Raw genomic sequence first — 19,268 nt, 5'->3', positions numbered from 1 at the left:
TAGGAATTTGGGTCAAGAGTGTCCCCTCCTTTGAAGAGGGGGATGACAGCAGCTGCTTTCCAGTCTATGGGAATCTCAGACAACACGAAAGAGAGGTTGAACAGGCTAGTAATAGGGGTTGCAATAATTTTGGCAGATAATTTAAGAAAGAAAGGGTCCAGATTGTCTAGCCCGACTGATTTGTATGGGTTCAGATTTTGCAGCTCCTTCAGAACATCAGCTGAATGGATTTGGGAGGAGAAATGGGGAAGGCTTGGGCGAGTAGCTGTGGGGGGTGCAGTGCTGTTGACTGCAGTAGGGGTAGCCAGGCGGAAAGCATGGCCAGCCGTAGAAAAATGCTTATTGAAATTCTCAATTATAGTGGGTTTATGGGTGGTGACAGAGTTTCCTATCCTCAGTGCGGTGGGCAGTTGGGAGGAGGTGTTCTTATTCTCCATGGACTTTACAATGTCCCAGAACTTTATTGAATTTGTGTTGCAGGAAGCAAATTCCTGCTTGAAAAAGCTAGCCTTGGCTTTTCTAACTGCCTGTGTATATTGGTTTCTAACTTCCCTGAAAAGTTGCATATCATGGGGGCTGTTCGATGCTAATGCAGAACGCCACAGGATGTTTTTGTGTTGGTTAAGGGCAGTCAGGTCTGGGGAGAACCAAGGGCTATATCTGTTCCTTGTTCTACATTTTTTGAATGGGGCATGCTTATTTAAGATGGTGAGGAAGGCATTTTTTTTTAAATAACCAGGCATCCTCTACTGACGGGATGAGGTCAATATCCTTCCAGGATACCAGGGCCAGATCGATTAGAAAGGCTTGCTCGCTGAAATGTTTCAGGGAGCGTTTGACAGTGATGAGTGGAGGTCGTTTGACCGCTGACCCATTACGGATGCAGGCAATGAGGCAGTGATCGCTGAGATCTTGGTTGAAAACAGCAGAGGTGTATTTAGAGGGCAAGTTGGTTAGGATGATATCTATGAGGGTGCCAGTGTTTACGGCTTTGGGGTGGTACCTGGTGGGCTCATTAATAATTTGTGTGAGATTGAGGGCATCAAGCTTGGATTGTAGGATGGCCGGGGTGTTAAGCATGTCCCAGTTTAGGTCACCTAGTAGCACGAGCTCAGAAGATAGATGGGGGGCAATCAGTTCACATATGGTGTCCAGAGCACAGATGGGGGCCGAGGGTGGTCTATAGCAGGCGGCAACGGTAAGAGACTTGTTTTTAGAGAGATGGATTTTTAAAAGTAGAAGTGCAAATTGTTTGGGAACAGACCTGGATAGTAGGACAGAACTCTGCAGGCTCTCTCTACAATAGATTGCAACACCGCCCCCTTTGGCCATTCTATCTTGTCTGAAAACGTTGCAGTTAGGGATGAAGATTTCAGAGGTTTTTTTAATATATATATATATAGCCAGAGGCATGTCTGAAGTTCCATTAGAATGAATAGAAGTACATGTCTCTCTGTCAACACCTCATGGAGGCAGGACATAGCACCAGGTAGTCTGTGTAATATGTTCATTCATGGGCATCGCCATTAACTACAACCTGACAAACTTGTCTTGTCCGGAGGGCCTATTCACAATGTGTCATACTGTATACACTGAGTGTACAAAATGCCCTAGACTGACCAGGTGAAAGCTATGATCCCTTATTGATATAACTTAAATCCATTTCAATCAGTGTAGGTGAAGGGGAGGAGACAGGTTAAAGAAGGATTTTTAAGCTTTGAGACAACGGAGACATGGATTGCGTATGTGTGCCATTCAGAGGGTGAAGTGCCTTTGAACGGGGTGTGATAGTAGGTGCCAGACACACCGGTTTGAGTTTGAGACATAAGCCATGGAAAATGCTTTCGACACGTTGTAGAGTCCATGCCCCGACGAATTGAGGCTGTTCTGAGGGCAAAAAAGATTGCAACGTAATATTTGGAAGGTGTTCCATACATCAACCTTTGTAATATTTATGTACACAGCCATTACCATTAGGTCCTCTGTAGCTCCGTTGGTATAGCATGGCGTTTGCAACGGGGGTTTGATTCCCGGGGCCGTAAAAAGAATACGCGCATGACTGTAAGTCGCTTTGGATAAAAACGCCTGCTAAATGGCATAGATTATAGTATTATTATATATTATTTAGAAATATGAAATAAGATGCAAAGTCAACAAGTGAATATTAATAAAAAGTATTTTATTTCTAGAAATAACGGAGTAATTTCAGAGCAAAACCGTGGTTCTCTACAGCTCTAGTAACTATGTCATCATGTAACCATGGTGACTGACTACACATCCACCATCACCACACGTACATCTGTACACACGCTGACACACACATACACATAGATACACACGGCACTCCAAAGACCCTGTGGAATGAGGTGTTTTTTTACAGCATTGCACAAAACAAAGACAGACAGCAGGGGGAAAAGGCTGCAGAATTAAGAGGCGGCACCACAGGTTCAAAAGTAGTGTAGCAAAATAATTCATAGGTGTCTTTTCTGGTGCCTGGAGTCTTTCCTAATCTCATGAACCGGGTCATGGTCTGGGTCCTGTTCATAGGCTATGGCAGGGTCCAACATGATTTGTTTTATTGAACCTTTATTTAACTAGGCAAGTCAGTTAAGAACCAATTCTTATTTACAATGACAGCCTATTAACTTTTATCTCACTGGCCCGACTAGGCCAGTCGGCCTGACTGGCCCTTAAAGAATAAATGCATTGGGGTCATGTAGAGCCCATAGGTTGGCACGCTTTCTCTCTATATGCAGCTATTAATAGGCTATTGGTTATTATATGTATAAAACAAATCTGGTTTAATATAATTTCGCAATGCAAGTCATTACTTTATTCTTTAGAACTGCATTATATTAATTGCATTCCTTTTTTTTCTCTAAAGTATGTTATTGAGAATATTTGTTTTACATCTCAAAATAGGACGCTGTCCCTTTAAGACAATTGCGTTCCCAAAGAGATTTTATAAACTGGCTGGTTCGAGCCCTGAATGCTGATTGGCTGACAGCCGTGGTATATCAGACTGTATACCACGGTCATGACAAAACATTTATTTGTACTGCTCTAATTACGTTGGTAACCAGTTTATAATAGCAATAAAGCATCTCTGGGGTTTGTGGTATATTGCCAACATACCACGGCTTAGGGCTGCATCCAGGCACTCCGCGTTGTGTCGTGCCGAAGAACAGCCCGTAGCCGTGGTATATTGGCCATATACCACACCCCCTCGGGCCTTATTGCTTAATCAACCTGGCTAGTACAGTAAGATAGCCAAGACGAATGCTAAAACGTGTATTTTTGTAGCTTTCTTTGTGCAGACTATCACCAGTAGCCAGCATATTGCTAGTATGTTCACTTTTGAAGGTTTACCGTTGTAAATCCCTTTCCCTAAAATAAGTAAGCTCAGCAAGTAGATTTATAGTCGCTTATTTTTGCTCAGGAAAACAGTTTTCAATGGTAGATTGTGACAGAGCGGGTAAGTGTTGAACTGGAACGCAAGTAACTGGCCAGTAGGTGCTGCTGCTTTGGAAGTGGTAATAGTACTGGAGCAAAGGAACCAAGTGGCGCATCGGACTAAGACACTGCATTGCAGTGCTAGAGGTGTCACTACAGACCCGGGTTTGATCCCGGGCTGTATCACAACCGGCCGTGATCGGGAGTCCCATAGGGACTGACTTGTCTAGTTAAATAAAATAAAAATGCTGTCTCGCCAAAGGTTTTCAGGCGGCTCTGTGCAGAATGATAAACATTGAGTATAAAAAGCTATTACCAACAAATGATTAAAACATCAAATAACTAGCAAAAATAAACTTTAAAATAACGTTACTAAGTCTACAAATAAAAAAATAAAAAAGGCGTGTTCATGATTTGGGTAAGGTACATTCTTCACTTGATGAAAGGAAGCCAGTTTGGAGACAATTTTAAACAGTAGAACGGACCCAAAAAGAGGCTGACGAGTATGTGCCTACTCAGCCACTGGCCTCGTCTGCTTTGAAGTATATCTGATACATATAAAAAAAAAAAAAAGAGGTCATTAAAAAAGCAATGAAATTAACACATTGATAACCGGCCTACAGTCAATAACCCTTGCTTTAAAAGATACACCTTTGTCATAGAGAAATAGAATTTCATAATTTTTTCCTGTAAATGAATTTGCCTCAGACTTACTCACTGTAACTCCCCCCACTTATCTTCCCACTCTTCTGCCAAAAGTCCTAAGCCCCAATAAACATAGGACTTGCAACATTATGTTACTGCAACTCTTAGCCTAGTGAAGGAACAGGAAGGGCAACACCAATAGAATTAAGAATTAGAATACTAGAATGGTCATTAACCTTCTTATCAAAGTCCAAAGGTCAGCCACGTTGGTCATGGAGTTGGTCAACCATGGTTTGCCAGTGCTGTTATAATATAGTGTAAAACAAAAATAATTTATCTGCACTCTATGTGTGTATTAGCTAGCTAGCCAGACAGTTTGAGGAATGATTCTATACATTTTTTCAAATTAACTGCTAATATGCCAACATCCCTATTCAAACAATGCAGTCAATCCATAGCAACACTAGCTCAAATCAGTATTTCTATAGCACAATTTATGATGTATCACATGCCTTACTTTCCCCCCCTGCTTAAGTAAAAGCAGGAAATGCATCACCTATGCCTCTACTGCGATTCATTCCAAAGACTGTTTTTGGATTTCTCCCTGACCAAGATGGCTGCCATTTTGACCCATTCTGGAACTTTGAGAGATTATGACATTTCCCCTCTAGTAATTTAATAGGATCTCTATTGCAACACCTCTCACACATTCTTTTAATATTGTGAGAAGACGAGGCCTTCATTTGGACTGTGCAAACCCTCTTGTGCTTGGCATGGACACGAGCCCCAGACTGACTAACTGAAATGACACTGTTTGGGATAAAAACAGCTACAGATTAGAAGCATTGAGCAGAGCTACAGTTCTTGTGTGAGAAAAGTCATTTTTCTAGCAGTGGAACATCATTTAGGATTTAACTTAATTTGGTACATCATACAGTACAGAGGATCTTGTGTGATAACTTTGGAATTTTCATCATCTACTCTCACAAAGTACAGTGAGAATTAGTGCAGGCTACTTCATACACAGAGAAACAAACTGTACATGCGGCTGTGATATAGAAAACATGGAGATATTTGCTTTTTCAAGGCTGGTTACTGTTATAAATATTTAAAAGAGAGAGGAAGTCAGGGCCAGCTCTTCTGAACCAAAGCAGCATTCAAAGGATTCCAATCTAGAGTCCTTAAAAAAATACTCTGTCATGTTCAAATCTGAACAGCCTCTGTTCACGCTCTCCTTTACCCCCCACCTGGATCTATCAGTCTCGCTTAGAAAGAGAGAAGACACAAGGAGAGGAATCGTCTTTAAATGGAAGTCTAAAAAGGCCCTCTCCCCTCCTTTCTGGATTGGCATGATTGAGGGGTCAAACGGTGGGTCATCGATGACACGGCAGCGAACCATCTACATGACCGACTCTTTCTCAGAGCCGCGAGCCGCCGTCTCGTCGCCCGCACCCCAGCTCTCCTTCTCCTCGATGAGGGGCGAGTGCTCCGGCACGGCGGGCGTGTCGTCCTCCATCTTTACCCCGCTTAGCTCCGGCCCCTCCTCGGACTTGGCAGAGCGGTCCACGTACCACTGCAGCAGCCCAGCTCCGTAGGCGTCGCCCTCCACGTTCAGAATGGTGCAGGTACGGTCACTGAAACAACGATCCGATCACGGTTAAACCATTCAAACCCAGGTTGGTCACCATATGCATTATTATGTCATGTCAATGCTGTGCCAAGTGTATGAAGCAGACAAACGGTCGCGGGTGTTATGACATGTATATGACAGCATTATAGAGGCCTTATGATGGAGGAGCTGTTCCAATAGAACTGCAGTAAACACGAGGTACTCACACGAGCCAGTCGACGGCGAGGATGAGGGAGATGTCGCTGGTGGGCAGTCCCACTGCCTCCAGGATGATGGCCAGCGTCAGCACGCCCCCCGCGGGGATCCCTGCTGCTCCCACACTGGACGCTGTGGCTGTCACTCTGACAGAGGGGGCGGGACATGCAGAGAATTAGCCACTCAAGAGCACAGCGTTTCCTAATACTCAGTCTAGCAAGTTTGACCCAAGCTTTATACAAGTCTGTTTTGTACGCGTGTTTATAGCTACTACATTTGAATTTGCTCCGCTTCACCCAACACAACTGCCCCTTAGAATCAAACTGAACCGAATCAAACTGACTAGGGAGAGCGGGACTCACAGGATGGTGAAGACTTGGATGAAGTTGAGTGGGATGTTGTTGAGCTGAGCGATGAAGACGGCCGCCACACACTGGAAGAGCGCTGCACCGTCCATGTTCACGGTGGCCCCGATGGGCAGGATGAAACGACTGATGTGCTTCGACACGCCGTTGTTCTCCTCCACGCACTTCATCATCAGGGGCAGGGTGGCAGAGCTGAGAGAGAGAGCGTGAGTGAGTGAGTGAGTGAGTGAGTGAGTGAGTGAGTGAGTGAGTGAGTGAGTGAGTGAGTGAGTGAGTGAGTGAGTGAGTGAGAGAGAGAGGGCTAATTTCTGTTCTGACGTATTTACCGATGTTTCTCTTCTCTGTAACACTTTTGCATTGGTAACATGTTGTTACATAGCACTTAAATAATTGTATTTGAACTGCATAGTAACGGAGTCGAGCATCTTTGGTACGGTACTGAGCTAACTTGGTAAAAGAGTAATTAAAGATGACCATCCTCTCTAGTATGGTGATCTAGTGACTATAGCAGCACCTGGAGCTGGTTCCAAAGCCTGTGGCCAGAGCGGTGAAGATGCCCCACAGGAAGGTGTAGGGGTTCTTGCGGGTGATGATAAAGTAGATGCCCGGCAGGACCAGCAGGCCGTGGATGGCGTGGCCGACGATACAGCAGGCAATGTACTTGCCCAGGCTGGCAAACAGCGTTCCCACGTCCTCCATCTCCACGATCTTCCCTGCCACCAAGAACATGATTCCAAGGGGGGCATACCTGGAGAGAGGGAGAGGAGGGAGAGGTGGGTTGCCATTGTGAATTTGTAAGGATGCGGTCTAAAGTACAAATACAAAAAAAAAATACAAAAAATATGCATCAATATTGCCACATATGAAGCAAGTACAAATACAACAATTAGTGACTTAAGGTCCTTGAAAAACACTATTTATATAGCATATTATTAGTACAATCACGAGTTGACGTGTGAAAGAGAACAAACGCGGGGTGGCAAAACTCATCATCCGCGTATCCTCTCACGCCCAGATCTATTCCCTACAGTGCTGCTGGGCAAACGGCTCCCTTACCACATGATCCAGGACACCAGCACCATGGTGGCCTCGTTGAAGGAGTTGAAGAACTTGATGAGGATCTCTCCCTCCTCTCCCAGCTTCCTCAGGGCTACACCAAACACTATGGCAAACACCACCAGTCCTAGGATGTTCATACCGTCCTGGTCTGTGCCAAAGGGAACCTAGACACACACACACATTAGCCACTCCACGCGACGCAATAACTCAGGTCAGCGTGAGTGATGCATTTTAGACACGTTCAAACTGTCAACAGCCATAGATATTACAAAGTCAAATGTGACATCCTATATAGATTTTGAACTAATTTGGGCATTTAAGTCAACGCACCTTCTCAACTGTGATGCTGGGCAAGCCATTAGAGCCATTCTTGGTCACAAACTTGTAGCTGGTAGCGTACTGCAGACAGAGAGGGACATATTTCATTAGTACACTGATGCAAGACATGTTCTGTTTAACTAACTAATTATGTGGATTTCAAAAAAAGCCTTAAAAGCCTTGACATGTCTTGCATGTCAGCAATCAAGTTTTCAAGATATTTGACTTTCAAAACAGCCAATTGTAACTTGCCACATTGTCATGATGACGCATTTTGCATCATGGGGCAAATTACAATTTGCTTTTTGAAAGCCCTGTATCTTGAAAAGGTGATTGCAGACATGCAAACAAAATTGGGATTGTATAAACAGCGGACTAATGAGATTTTTTTTTTTTCTCACAAAATAGTTTGAGTGGATTATTCCTTTAAGTCTCGGTTTGTCTCGTTCTATTGTATGTGCAGTACAAGAGGACACTCACAGACTGAAAGGCAGCAGACACCAAGTTGGAGGGGAAGATGTTTCTGGAAGCGAGAACAAGGGACACATTCAGTACACTACAAAGGCACCAGCTGTGCTGACAGTGACCCTAATGATGATCAGAAACCACAGCTAGAAACCAGAATGGGGGGGGGGGATTACAGGAAGAGAAACATTCAGTCACTACATCTCTGAGGGACACAGGTGCTAGTGCAGGTGTGTAACAGCCAGGGCTAAAATGTATTGGCTTGACTTTGTTTTCTGGTGAGTAACAGTATGCGCAGGGCCCTGTACCCTTTGGTGTTCTACAAGAGGTAAAAGTTGCCACGAGGCATTCATCTACGGTCAGTTTGGAGTTTTCCCTTTGGAGTTTTCCCCCTTAATGGTTGAAACGAGAATCCTTAATTGAAACTGTAACTAAGCTTTCTACGCGCCTCTGTTTCGTCTAAAAAGCTTTGGGGAACTGACCATTCACATAGCTTTAACCATTATTTGATGCTATTCAGTGTATGTTCACATTCACGCTGTTTACAAACATTGGAGTAAAATACACTTATATTTTGGGTTCTGATGGGGTACAACAGTTGAACTCAGCTTAATAGGCATTTCTAAATTAAATTCTTCAAAAATCAATGGGTATTTATCTCCATCATTCATTTATCATTCCAAAAATGGAATTTGGGAAAGGTAAACTGATCCTAGGTCTGTGACTAAAGGTAACAACCAACGGGATACAACAACTAACTGAACTCCTTGTTCTAACTTCTAAGCTATCTTTCCAGGATCCCTTTATGCTAACTCGGGCCCCTATACCCTTGGGCACCGACGCCTCACGAGGGAGCCAATCACGAGTTCAGTCATGTGGAAACAGCGGGAAGCATTTCAGTGTTTTAGTCCTCCGATTGCCTCCAAAACTGCTGCGGCTGGGATTTCATGCCCAAACCCAGACCTCACTGAGACGGGTGGGCAGATTACTGCTCTACAATATAGTACACGGACACACCCCAGTAGTGATGGCGGGAAAAAAAGAATACAGTGACATATCGGGATATTATTTTGGATGCCACATATAGGCCAACTCTCCTCAGAGCACTAAGTTACCCCCACACGTCACTCTTAGTCAACATCCATATGGATTTAGACTAATAAGGGATGAACTTCTTTCATGTTTTTATCCTGCATCTCTTTCTGACCTGAACACACGCGGGACAGGAAACAATGCATTGTGGGATTAAAATGGTCGCAACCATGTGACCGAGAGTTGAATGAGTTAAGGTAGAAGTTTCCCTTAAACCACATTTCTAGGAAGGTGACCTCTATCAGTCTAACAAACCCTGTCAATTCAAAACACTCCATTTCCGTGGCTGTCGCAGGACTTGGTAAAAAAAAGGGGAACGGAAATGACTTGCCTAGTTAAATAAAGGTTAAATAAAAAAAATCTTGCTCTGGCTGGGAGTGAAGGTCTCACAGAAACAGGAAGCAGTGACGTTAACATGGGTGTAAGATTTCAACGGACGCTCCGGAGCAGCACAACCGTCTGCCTGCCCAAAACTCGCTGGACGCTGGCCACATAACTCTGTTTAGATGTAATACCCGGCTGACCCCACCTACCCCCTCCATTTCCTTATTTTACTTCCTGGTAGGCCGTGTCATGACAACCCGATGCCACCACGGCCATTAAAGCTAAATTAACGAGGCTAGACCCTGGAACATTGGGTGATGGTTGGAATAAACCGAAGGAAAAAGAGAACGCAAACAGGGCTGCACCCGTAGGCCTAATACACCCACCCTGACAAGTACAGAAACACCCTAAAACAAAACAAACGTTCTGTGTGGCAGCCGTATCTATGCCCAAACACCCAAGGAAAAGTAGACAAACTATATTGAATGTACAACGGTGCACATATTAAAACAGTAACCCATCTCTGTCAGGGTCCAGTTTTGGCATGCGGTGTGTGCGTGCGTCCAGCCGTGCGTCCAGCCGTGCGTACGCCTCCGTTTGTCATATTTACTGTAAAAATGTGTAGTTGACATTTTGCCATCAATGCTGTGTACACGCTAGTGTAATAGCAGGTTGGTACTGTATTTACATTGCCGTGGTGTTTGAGTAATGAGCGAAGGGGCTGGTAAAACAGCATAAATACACACAACACAGCCTGCCTGATCTTCTGGGTACACATAAAGTGTGGTGCTGGGTGTGTTGTGTTTACACTCTACTGGGGGGGATTTCAGCGTTGTTGGCGTGTCGCTTTCATGTCCCCGCGTCCACCTGAGGCCGCCTCTCCCTGGTCAAACCAGATCAAAACTGTGGGTTCCTCCTGGCTGTACGTGGCTAACTGATGCAGACAGAAGACACCTCCCGAGAGGCGCGGCGATCTCAGGCACTGCAGTCCCTGGTTCGAATCCAGGCTGCATCTCATCCGGCAGTGATTAGGAGTCCCATAGCGTGGCGCACAATCGGCCCAGTGTCGTCCGGGTTTGGCCGGGGTCGGCTGTCATTGTAAATATGAATTTGTATTTAACTAGGCAAGTCAGTTAAGGTACATTTCTTTTAATAATAAAAACCTTCTCTGTCTTGGACACTCCTGAAATACTGCTCAGGTAGGTGAGCCAAATGCCATAGAGAGAGAGCTGTAGAGGCATGTTACAGGAGGGGGGCGGGAGGGGGGCTGATGCAACACCTGATACTTTACCTCCGCCTTTCTTTGTTCCTGCAGACCAATTATTTTGTCCCGAGGCTTTTTAAAGGACTTGCCTCCCATTCAAATCGAGTGAACAGCAGCACCGCCCTTCTCTCTAGCTCTTAATGCCATCTACGTATAACAGCTACGCTCCTTTGTCCTGTATGTTTGTCTGTGTGTTTAGTCTCACGGTTAGACTGATAAGTAAAAAAAAAACGGGACAGACAATGACTTGCAGGTAGGTCAGTAAGAGCAAAGGGCATATCCTTTCAACTGAAGACCAACGCTACCAGTCGTTCCATGTAAATGAGTTACTGGCACATCAAACCTTGACCAGCAAACAAACAGGTGGTACAACACTGCCTGCATAGGGGCACCTGTGAACGAAGCATTGAACTGACAGGTGGGAAAGCAAAACGGACGAAAGCCAGATGGAGATAAGCAGTGGAGGCTGCTGAGGGGAGGACGGCTCATAATAATGGCTGGAACGGATCCAAGGGCATCCCATTCCACTGATTCCGCTCCAGCCATTACCACGAGCCCGTCCTCGCAATTTAAGGTGCCAGCAACCTCTTGTGAGATAAGCAGCAAAGTAACCAGGATGTGAAGGGGAGAGAGTGTTTATCGTACCTGGTCGGGAAATGTGATGCCGTGTCCCACTTCAGCTGGTTTATGACCTTTATTTAACCTATTGACCGGTTTAAGCCGGTAAGTTATTGAGTTCATTTGTAACTACGACGACTACAAGAACCTGCCACAACTGTTTGTGATATTGTGTTAGTATGTATGCGAGAGAGAGAGAGAGAGAGAGAGAGAGAGAGAGAGAGAGAGAGCGAGAGAGAGAGAGAGGAGGGAGTGAAAAACAGTGTGTGAGCGTGCATACTTTAAAGGGCTCCTTGTTTCCCCTGTAGTGAACTGCTCTTCGGGCCGGGACCCCGACAGAGAGTGGTCGCTTTAATGAGCCACATAAGTCACGCAAGCTGCACAATTAACCATCATCCTTTGTGGCCTTTCTGTGTGTCTGTGTGTGTCCTCCCGAGACTGACAACCTTTCTCATTGATCCCCTGCCGAGAGCCACACCAATCCAAGGAAGACTAATCCGAATGAAAACATACAAATAAAGCACAATGTATTATAAACGAGTGGATTCCTTATGCGTTGGATTTGGAAGGAGAGACCTCCCTGTTGCAACTTGCAGATCGTATTATGCAAAGAGCGAGTTACTAAGTCATAACGACAACTATAGGTGAAGGAATTACAATCCGTTTATAGGATTATAAACTAAAGCATATGCATTACCCAATTACCCCCACCTGTGTAATCTGAGTTCAACAGTTTGAAGTGTACTTAGGACATTTTCCTGGACTGGGACCTAGGGGTCTGGACGAGCTGAAGGCTGGAAGGACTTTGGAAAGTAGCCTCTGACTTTCACCATCACAATGGATTTTGAGGTTTAGAGGTCACCCATAATGCTGACCGGGAGAAACAGAGCAACTGGCTGACAAAAAAAAGATTTTGTCATTCATAAATTATTTAAAGGTTGAGTATGGAGTGGTGTTTTTGGCTGCCTTCCTCTGCCAGATAGAGAAAAATAGTAAATCTGCCTTGCTAGCGAATTGTTTTACAAGAAGTAAGCCGCTTGTGGAAACTGGCATCAATCCATACTAGACTACATATCAAGGAGTCTCGAGACTGGCTGCATGGCATCAATTTAGAGACGCTACATGTGCTTCTCTTTATAAACCCAAAGAAACAGACATAGGCCTAATTGAGGTTGTGTGAAGAATGGGCCTCCAAATGAACGGAAATAACCTGAGCGGGGCTCTTTTTATGGTGAAAAGCCCGAGAGGGCACACCATAAACAATGACTTCTCTGTAGACTGAGCGTGGTCTAGTCAAGTTTCTAATTCTACCGAAAACACAGGGTCCTTTAGTCCAGTTCTAGCCCTGGAGAATAGGCCATTCTTTATTATCCAATTGTTGCATAACATGTGATAGGCTAAATGATTGTCATAGTGTGGGAGGGAGGGATAACATAGTTGCCAACTCCTTGTGGAAGCACGACTCCCCTCTCCTCACCTATGATGTGCTGGAAAGGACGTTTTGACAGTTGAGTACCTCCTGTTAACAGTCACTGTCGGGGGTCAATGTTGTTAGATATTGCTGCACTGGCCGAAACTAGAAGCACGAGCATTTCGCTACACTCGCAATAACATCTGCTAAACACGTGTATGTGACCAATACACTTTTATTTGATTTGAAGTGTGGTAAACCAAGAAAGAACGGAATGTTCAATATACCGTTCCTTCGTCTGTGACTAAAAACACATGGCTGGAACGAAATGTACAGCCCATTTTTGGAAAATACAAGAGTCTATTCCTAGAAAGAAAGGGGGACAGCCCAAAACCTACACCGAACTACCGCCCACACACACTACGACGAACATTAGAATGTTTCCTATGTGTGTATTTGTACTAAGCACATACATGTTACATAATATCGCGTATGTAGGCTAAACAGGTTGTCATTTTCTGATGATAAGAGGGTTGGAATGACAAGACCGGACAGGTCAAGACACCCATCTGTCGTCGGACGCGCTGAATACACATCGAGGATTAAACCGGCTGCATCATGAGCTGATGCAACCACTCCCCTATGTTACAGCAAGAGGAATTCACTGGCTGGCTGGTGTAGTTAGCAACTACTGTAGCTCGTTAGCACACGGATACCTTCTCAAAGGTCTCGCTATGATGGCACTGTGTGTGGACTTGACCGAGGCATGCGACCTTCTTTTCTGGGCGCGCGGCAAAGGGAACCCCGGCCGGTTGGAGGAAACTGTGACTTTAATTAATCTGGATGGCGCGGATGTTAGCAACAGTCCCAGAAAGCTGGGCTGACAGTACCCCCTTCAAAGTTTCAAGAGACCTTATTTGTACTGACCCAGCATGAGAGCACTGACTGTAAAGCGGTAAAGGCAATAAAAGCGCAGTCAGACTACTTTGCTCGGTTTTCTAATTCATATATGGGAATGTATGCCTAATTTGGGGGAGCAAAGCAACATCCAAAGGAGACCCGTTCAAATTCAAACAGTGGGTTCATTAGCTTGCTGTTGGCTAAGGGGTCTGCCACGTGTGAGCACTTTGTCAATGTGACAAAAAGGATGGGGACAAAACAAGGCACGCGCGCTGCCACTTCAGTGAACTACCCCCAAATGGTTAGATGCCACATCAGCCTGTCTGCCCCTTTTGCTTAGCCTAAATCACCACCCCTGCCACTGATCTCACCTGATCAGGTCCAAGAAGGAATCCACCACTTCTTTGGCCTGGGGCAGCTCGCCGTCATCCGACAAAATCGGCTTGGAGCCGGTGTTTGATCCGGGGGAGATGATGAACGCCATGATCACCCCGATGGCTGATGCAATTAAAGTGGTGACCAAAAAGAAAACCATCGCCCAGCCGCCCAGCTTGCCCAGGGCTTTGGGGTCGATGCTGGCCGCCCCGGACACCAGGCTGCACACGACCAGCGGGATGATGATCATCTTCAACAGCCGGATGAGCAGCTCGCCAGGGAAGCCCACGTAGAGGATCTGTGTCCTGCTCAGCTCCATGTGGCGCACGCCAAGTCCGATGAACACCCCGACGATCACCCCGGCCACGGTGAGAATCACCAGCAAGTTGGCCATGACCAACCTCTTGATTTTCTCCACGGTTGTCTCGTTGGAACACTTCTTGTGGCGGAGTCCGTTGGCTATCGGCTCATCAAAATGCGCTTCTCCGTTGGATGCCTTCCCCTCCATGTTTATATTTTCTGCCATTGTGCGCCCTGAGTGTACCTTAAAGCAGGAACGAAATACTTATATGAAGAAAATGTACGTTTGTTTGACTATATGATCTGTTGGCGGTAGTAGTGGGCTTGTATTTGAGCGAAATGCTCCGGTTGTCCGTGTGTTGCTGTGCCTCTCAGCGCGTAATTTATAACCCGACCCGCGCTATCTCCACGAAATAGACACGTTGGTAAGGACGTCACACAGGGGCGGGCTCCTGCATGCCGCTATTGTTCTTTTTTGACATCCATTATTAGACAGTGGCAACGATGATGATTATGAACATGGTATTTTGCCTGCTAATGCCTGCAATGCAGTGAAGAAAACGATATGACAACAATAACGTCCAATGTAACTGGCCCCTCTAACAGTACAACTGGCCCCAGCTTGGCCCCCCCAGTTGAAATGGTCTAGAACCGCCACTGGTCCTAATACCAAAATAACTGTACAAATCTAACAGAAAGGGAGCAATATCATTTTACATTTTCTAAACCATAACTGCACAATTCAAATATTTCAAATGGACAAATAAGTAAACACATAATGAGCAATTAAATCATGCATATTTGTATGTTTATGTTTAAATGACATGAATGAAATTACATTTTAGCAATTAGAAGTACAGTAAAATTAGGATATCATCCTGTAATCAGTATTTCTCAATCCTGCATGGTAGCCTATCACTGCCCTAAATTACACAATGAATGGATTGCATCAGTGATATATATATATATATGGGAAATATGACAAAATATATATACATGGGAAATATGACTAAATTACACAAGGAGTGGATTGCTCATTGTGTAATTTAGGGCAGTGATAGGCTACCATGCAGGCTTGAGAAATACTGATCTAGGCTCCGGATGATATTCTAATTTTAGTGTACTTCTAGTCAGTTAACAAATTCTTATTTAAAATGACACCATCCCTGGCCAAACCTGGGCCAATTGTGCACCGCCCTATGGGACTCCCAATCAGGACCAGATGTGATACAGCCTGGATTCGAACCGGGGACTATAGTGACATCTCTTGCACTGAGATGCAGTGCCTTAGACCGCTGCACCACTCAGGAGCCCATTAAACTGCTCTCATTCGCTCTCAGAAAAAAAGGTTACGGTTAGGGTACAGTATTGTTCCCAGGGGTATAAAAATATTCAAATACACATAATGTACCTTTCAAGGTACACATATAATATAACATGGTACTGTGTGGTACCTTTTATGGTACATGTGCAGATAATCTAGTATAATGGTACATTTTTGTACCCAATATTTAGAATATAAAGAAGGTACAATCATCACACACTCAAAAACCCCACCCGTCATTGTCATATTTCCCAGCATGCTCTATTGCCAGTTGATTTTTTGATTTTTTTGTTTCAATGTGTGTGTTTTTGTATGCACATAAATGTATTGATTTTATGCTACACAAAGATACATAAAATACATTTTTCTAAACTAATCCAATCCGTTAATGAGATGGTTGTTCCAGTTAAGATGGTTTAGTTAGTCTCATTTATCAATTTATCTTACCTTGGCAGTCATTCCAAATGCAGGTTGCGGGTGATTACAAGTAGAACAAATTGGATATCTTGACTCTGGCTGGGAATTACATATCACTTTGCAAGCCAGCATAATGTGACCTGCCCGATGTGCCTGCAAACCAGGAGATTCAGACCACTGTGTTAGGGTAAAACTAGGCTGTCAAAGTATGTTCTTATGATATATGAAATGAATTGTCATAAAGAGTTTAATTTCAATTATAAAATATTCACTTAGGCACTCACTCGGTGAAGGCTACAGAACAGAAAGCCATTGGCCGTGTTCGAGAGGCTCAAAACCACATTTTATCATGGATAAATTGTGACTGACACACTGATACAAATAATATTGAGTCATTAGTCATGATGCAAAGTGATTTGTAGATCAGTCAGTCGGCACTCACCTGCAGTCGTTTTGATGCTCTCGAACACGGCCATTGGCTCAATCCCAATACTCATTTTAGCTCTCCCCCTCGTTTTCGAGTGTCCCTCGGTGGGCGAGTGTCCTTCAAAAACGGAGCAACAAGTGTTAGGGACCAGGGAGAGATAAATAAGCATAGGGAATTGGACATCCCTACATCACTCATGCACAGCAGAAGCCTCCAAAAGATAGTTTACTACGCAATTCATTGACGACGAGCCTTGTGTTTTTCACCAATGTCTGTACTGGCGGCACCAATAGCTTTCCTTATATTTCTCATGCAACAAATACGTAGGGCTACCACGAGCAACAAATGAGAACCGCAAAACATCTACGTGCCGTAATATACCCCACAGTGGAGGTTTCATAATACCAATAAAACCTAGCGGTCAAACAGGGAAATGGTTACAATCGTTTTTCCATTTTAGAAACACTTAAAATAAAGGCATGTTTGGCTGCATGAGTGAAGGAGGCTACTGAAGCAGGACTTTCATTTCATAATTGCAGTTTGATCCTTCACTCTGTCATTTTCTGCAATTTCTTGGGTATTAATGATTAACCATGGAAGCTATTAAAATCACTGTTCTGAACTAATATTTTCATACCAAACGTACATAGCTATGCATCCATTGAACCAGTACACCAGTAACTATCTTAATTTACTCCCGTTATACGGCCGGTATGTACTTAAAAAATGCCTCTTTGGCACCTCCAATGTATTGAGCTGTTGTAGGCTTCCAACCTGTTCGTGGCAGTAATGAGTGACTGTAACTATCAAATAAGCATCATTTTGTTTGCTTGTAAATGTTTATTTAGATATTTTTTGGAAGTACATTTATTTATTTTTTATTTCACCTTTATTTAACCAGGTAGGCAAGTTGAGAACAAGTTCTCATTTACAATTGTGACCTGGCCAAGATAAAGCAAGCAGTTTGACACATACAACACAGAGTTACACATGGAGTAAAACAAACATACAGTCAATAATATAGTAGAAAAATAAGTCTATATACAAAGTGAGCAAATGAGGTGAGTTAAGGGAGGTAAAGGCAAAAAAGGCCATGGTGGCGAAGTAAATACAATATAGCAAGGAAAACACTGGAATGGTAGATTTGCAGTGGAAGAAAGTGCAAAGTAGAAATAGAAATAATGGGGTGCAAAGGAGCAAAATAAATAAATAAATACAGTAGGGGAAGAGGTAGTTGTTTGGGCTAAATTATAGATGGGCTATGTACAGGTGCTTAAAGCTAGTGAGGGAGATAAGTGTTTCCAGTTTTAGAGATTTTTGTAGTTCGTTCCAGTCATTGGCAGCAGAGAACTGGAAGGAGTGGCGGCCGAAGGAGGAATTGGCTTTGGGGGTGACCAGAGAGATATACCTGCTGGAACGCGTGCTACAGGTGGGTGCTGCTATGGTGACCAGCGAGATGAGATAAGGGGGAATTTTACCTAGCAGGGTCTTGTAGATGACCTGGAGCCAGTGGGATTGACGACGAGTATGAAGCGAGGGCCAGCCAACGAGAGCGTACAGGTCGCAGTGGTGGGTAGTATATGGGGCTTTGGTGACAAAACTGTGATAGACTGCATCCAATTTATTGAGTAGGGTATTGGAGGCTATTTTGTAAATTATATCGCCGAAGTCGAGGATCGGTAGGATGGTCAGTTTTACGAGGGTATGTTTGGTAGCATGAGTGAAAGATGCTTTGCGTCACATGCGTCGAAATGAGTAGACCAAGGTGCAGCGTGGAATTTGTTCATCTTGAGTTTAATGCGGAAAAAAATGAACACTTTACAAATAAACAAAAATGACAGCAGACAGTTCCGTCAGGTACTCACAACGAAACGGAAAACAACTACCCACAAAACCCAAAGGAAAAACAGGCTGCCTAAGTATGGCTTCCAATCAGAGACAACGATAGACACCTGCCTCTGATTGGAAACCATACCCGGCCAAAACATAGAAAACAAAACATAGAAATAGAAATCTAGAAAAAGCCCACATATAAACAGAAAACCCAAAACCACCCAAAACAACCACCTGTCACGCCCTGACCACTCTACTATGGAAAAAATGACCTCTTACAAGGGTCAGGATGTGACACTTTGTTGCGAAATAGGAAGCCAATTGTAGATTTAACTTTGGATTGGAGATGTTTGATGTGAGTCTGGAAGGAGAGTTTACAGTCTAACCAGACACCTAGGTATTTGTAGTTGTCCACATATTCTAAGTCAGAACCGTCCAGAGTAGTGATGCTGGACGGGCGGGCAGGTGCAGGCAGCGATCGGTTGAAGAGCATGCATTTAGTTTTACTTGTATTTAAGAGCAGTTGGAGGCCACGGAAGGAGAGATGTATGCCATTGAAGCTAGTCTGGAGGGTAGTTAACACAGTGTCCAAAGAAGGGCCAGAAGTATACAGAATGGTGTCGTCTGCGTAGAGGTGGATCAGAGACTCACCAGCAGCAAGAGCGACATCATTGATGTATACAGAGAAGAGAGTCTGCCTGAGAATTGAACCCTGTGGCACCCCCATAGAGACTGCCAGAGGCCCGGACAACAGGCCCTCCGATTTGACACACTGAACTCTATCAGAGAAGTAGTTGGTGAACCAGGCGAGGCAATCATTTGAGAAACCAATACATACCGGCTGTAAGGAGTA

At 44.3% G+C, this 19,268-nt stretch overlaps 1 protein-coding gene across 1 annotated transcript; it reads right to left on the bottom strand.

Annotated features, from left to right (window-relative positions):
• Positions 1-2,158: 2,158 nt before the first annotated feature.
• On the bottom strand, positions 2,159-14,810 carry LOC123729257 (neutral amino acid transporter B(0)). Its single transcript, XM_045703551.1, has 8 exons — positions 14,111-14,810; positions 8,146-8,188; positions 7,678-7,746; positions 7,345-7,511; positions 6,803-7,036; positions 6,286-6,480; positions 5,935-6,069; positions 2,159-5,732 (listed from the first exon to the last, which is right to left on the bottom strand). The coding sequence occupies exons 1-8, from the start codon at positions 14,638-14,640 to the stop codon at positions 5,498-5,500; spliced, it is 1,608 nt and encodes a 535-aa protein (XP_045559507.1). The 5' UTR covers positions 14,641-14,810; the 3' UTR covers positions 2,159-5,497.
• Positions 14,811-19,268: the final 4,458 nt, after the last annotated feature.

The sequence above is a fragment of the Salmo salar genome, chromosome ssa20 (genome assembly GCF_905237065.1).
Source record: "Salmo salar chromosome ssa20, Ssal_v3.1, whole genome shotgun sequence".
In the NCBI taxonomy this organism is placed as follows: Eukaryota; Metazoa; Chordata; class Actinopteri; order Salmoniformes; family Salmonidae; genus Salmo; species Salmo salar.
The sequence above is the reverse complement of the archived record's forward strand: the minus strand, read 5'-3'. Positions and strand labels throughout refer to the sequence as shown.

Bases quoted from the DNA above. Each gene is read 5' to 3' on its own strand.
- LOC123729257 (XM_045703551.1), bottom strand. From the start codon at position 14,640: ATGGCAGAAAATATAAACATGGAGGGGAAGGCATCCAACGGAGAAGCG. The intron at 8,189-14,110 runs GTGAGATCAGTG...TCTCGCTTCCAG, and splicing joins TCCTTCTTGGACCTGATCAG to AAACATCTTCCCCTCCAACT. The intron at 7,747-8,145 runs GTGAGTGTCCTC...CTCTGTCTGCAG, and splicing joins TGTCTGCTGCCTTTCAGTCT to TACGCTACCAGCTACAAGTT.